A 2,137-nucleotide genomic window follows, 5' to 3' on the forward strand; every position below is an offset into this window, starting at 1 on the left:
GAGAAGATGAGGTGGTCACCCGCCCTTCAACTTTCAACTGATTTTCTTCGCTGTTGTTCCCCTCCCAAGATAAATAGAAAAAATAAGTTAGCAGTGCTCAAAGATCTAAAGAAATAGGAATTGAAAAATTTTTTTATTATATGTTATCTGAAAATAAAGCGTGGCACGAAAGAGCCTTTACCACCTCATCTTCTCCTTCCACTTCGACAACTGTTTGATTGGCTGCCATCTGGCATCTATCTGGCAGTCATCCGGCAATTGTGGCAACATAACCAACGTTTTTTATTGCCAAGCAACGAGTATCATGATCATAACACGAAATCAAGCAATCTGTATGCTTTTTTATGTTGACTATTCTGTAGAAAATGCTAAAAAATGTGAAAAGAAAATTGAAGACCTCGGTGATTTTGAAATCTGTTACAATGTTGATCCCAAACAACCAATACTTGTTTCAAGACAGAGGATTCGTGAAAGCCATTCACATCATCTTTATCCTACCAGAGTTTCCGAAAATTAACCGTAGAACTTGTAGTATTTACGCTACTATTCAGTGCTTAAATGCAATGTCTAGAGTTAAACCTAATGTTGGTATAAGATCTATTACACCTTAATCAAATATAGCCAACTCAGTTTAAATACCTCAGCTTCTTAATGTATAATTATAGATTGTGCTATCACCTCTTTTCTCTTCAGTTTATTCTGAATAAAGATACAACACAGTCTCATCGTATTTTTTACTTTGTTTAAATCTATCCAAACCCAAATACAACAGAACTATTTGAAATGTTTATTTATACTATTCATGAATTTTGCAATTGTTATTTTGATCGTTGTAAAATCTTCTTTCGGCAATCAAACTTGGTAAGAAGTGTGGGATCAGATACTAAAAGCTTTGTATCAAATAGGTGGATTTCATTGTCCAAAGCAAAAGTATCAATTGCAATTTTTTTTATCTTATCATTGTTTTCGATCAACCTGTTTAGCTCTTGTGGTCTTGATGTAAGCCCCGCATAATCGATGGATACCAAACAGATGTCACGGTCTGCAGATTGTAAATAATGAAGCATATCTGTAGTGAATTAATAGAGTGAGCTCTACCTTATGTTTTCATCTATTATGACTTACCTTGTGTATCTCCGTTCACATTGCTTAATTTTGCAATCATAGATTTATTGGTCGTGGTATCTCTTTCGCTGAAAGGAGTGGATGCGCAACTGGAAAAAGAGACATATATTCTGGTTGTCAAGGAGCGACTTTGCAAGTTGTCCACCATTTTCTGCAGAAGTTTCACCCTGTTTTCATTTTTATCATTTGAAGGGGACTTGCGAGCATATCCCACTATTTCAAACCCATTTCGCTTTAAATTTTTTATTGACTCCTGATACAGAGGTAAAAATTGGCAAATTGCTGATTTTATGTCATCTATCAAGAAATTGGTTAACAAAATACTCTAATTACACCAACATTTGAGCTTACCGTGGAATTGCTCATCCATAACATAACAAGATCTTACTCGAATATTGTTTTTTCGTTCTTCCTGGGCTCTTAAGAATGATAAACGAGCATTCGAACACCATCTTGAGAAAGATAACACCGACTTATTTTCAAATATAACTGTATGTTTTCTGACTGTATCATATATGTCCGCGGTAGATACTGATTTCATGTCATAAATATTAGTATTCTGAGGCTCTTCAGGTAGGTATACTTCATTTATGAATTGAATCACTTGAATTTCAGTTTCTACAAGAGAAGAGTTGAGAATTAACTTTTTTTTTTTCAATTAAAAATTACGAATAATCATAGCTTACGGAATTCAATCCTTTTTCTTTTTAAACTTTTGTCTGGTATATCACTAGAATGCAAGTATGTGCGATATGTCAATGGATCACCGCGAATCCTCTGTATTGAAACAAGTATTGGTTGTTTGGGATCAACATTGTAACAGATTTCAAAATCACCAAGGTCTTCAATTTTCTTTTCACATTTTTTAGCATTTTCTACAGAATAGTCAACATAAAAAAGCATACAGATTGCTTGATTTCGTGTTATGATCATGATACTCGTTGCTTGGCAATAAAAAAAGTTGGTTATGTTGCCACAATTGCCGGATGACTGCCAGATAGATGCCAGATGG

At 34.3% G+C, this 2,137-nt stretch overlaps 1 protein-coding gene across 1 annotated transcript; it reads right to left on the minus strand.

Moving 5' to 3' along the window:
- Nucleotides 1-818: 818 nt before the first annotated feature.
- Nucleotides 819-2,137, minus strand: RHIMIDRAFT_316939 (uncharacterized protein; the record flags this gene model as incomplete). The annotated part of the gene is made up of 4 exons (XM_023615085.1): nucleotides 1,812-2,137; nucleotides 1,477-1,743; nucleotides 1,126-1,422; nucleotides 819-1,042 (listed from the first exon to the last, which is right to left on the minus strand). Exons 1-4 carry the CDS (start codon nucleotides 2,056-2,058, stop codon nucleotides 819-821), a joined length of 1,035 nt encoding a protein of 344 aa, XP_023460887.1. The 5' UTR covers nucleotides 2,059-2,137.

Source organism: Rhizopus microsporus (assembly GCF_002708625.1).
Source record: "Rhizopus microsporus ATCC 52813 unplaced genomic scaffold scaffold_84, whole genome shotgun sequence".
Taxonomy (NCBI): Eukaryota; Fungi; Mucoromycota; class Mucoromycetes; order Mucorales; family Rhizopodaceae; genus Rhizopus; species Rhizopus microsporus.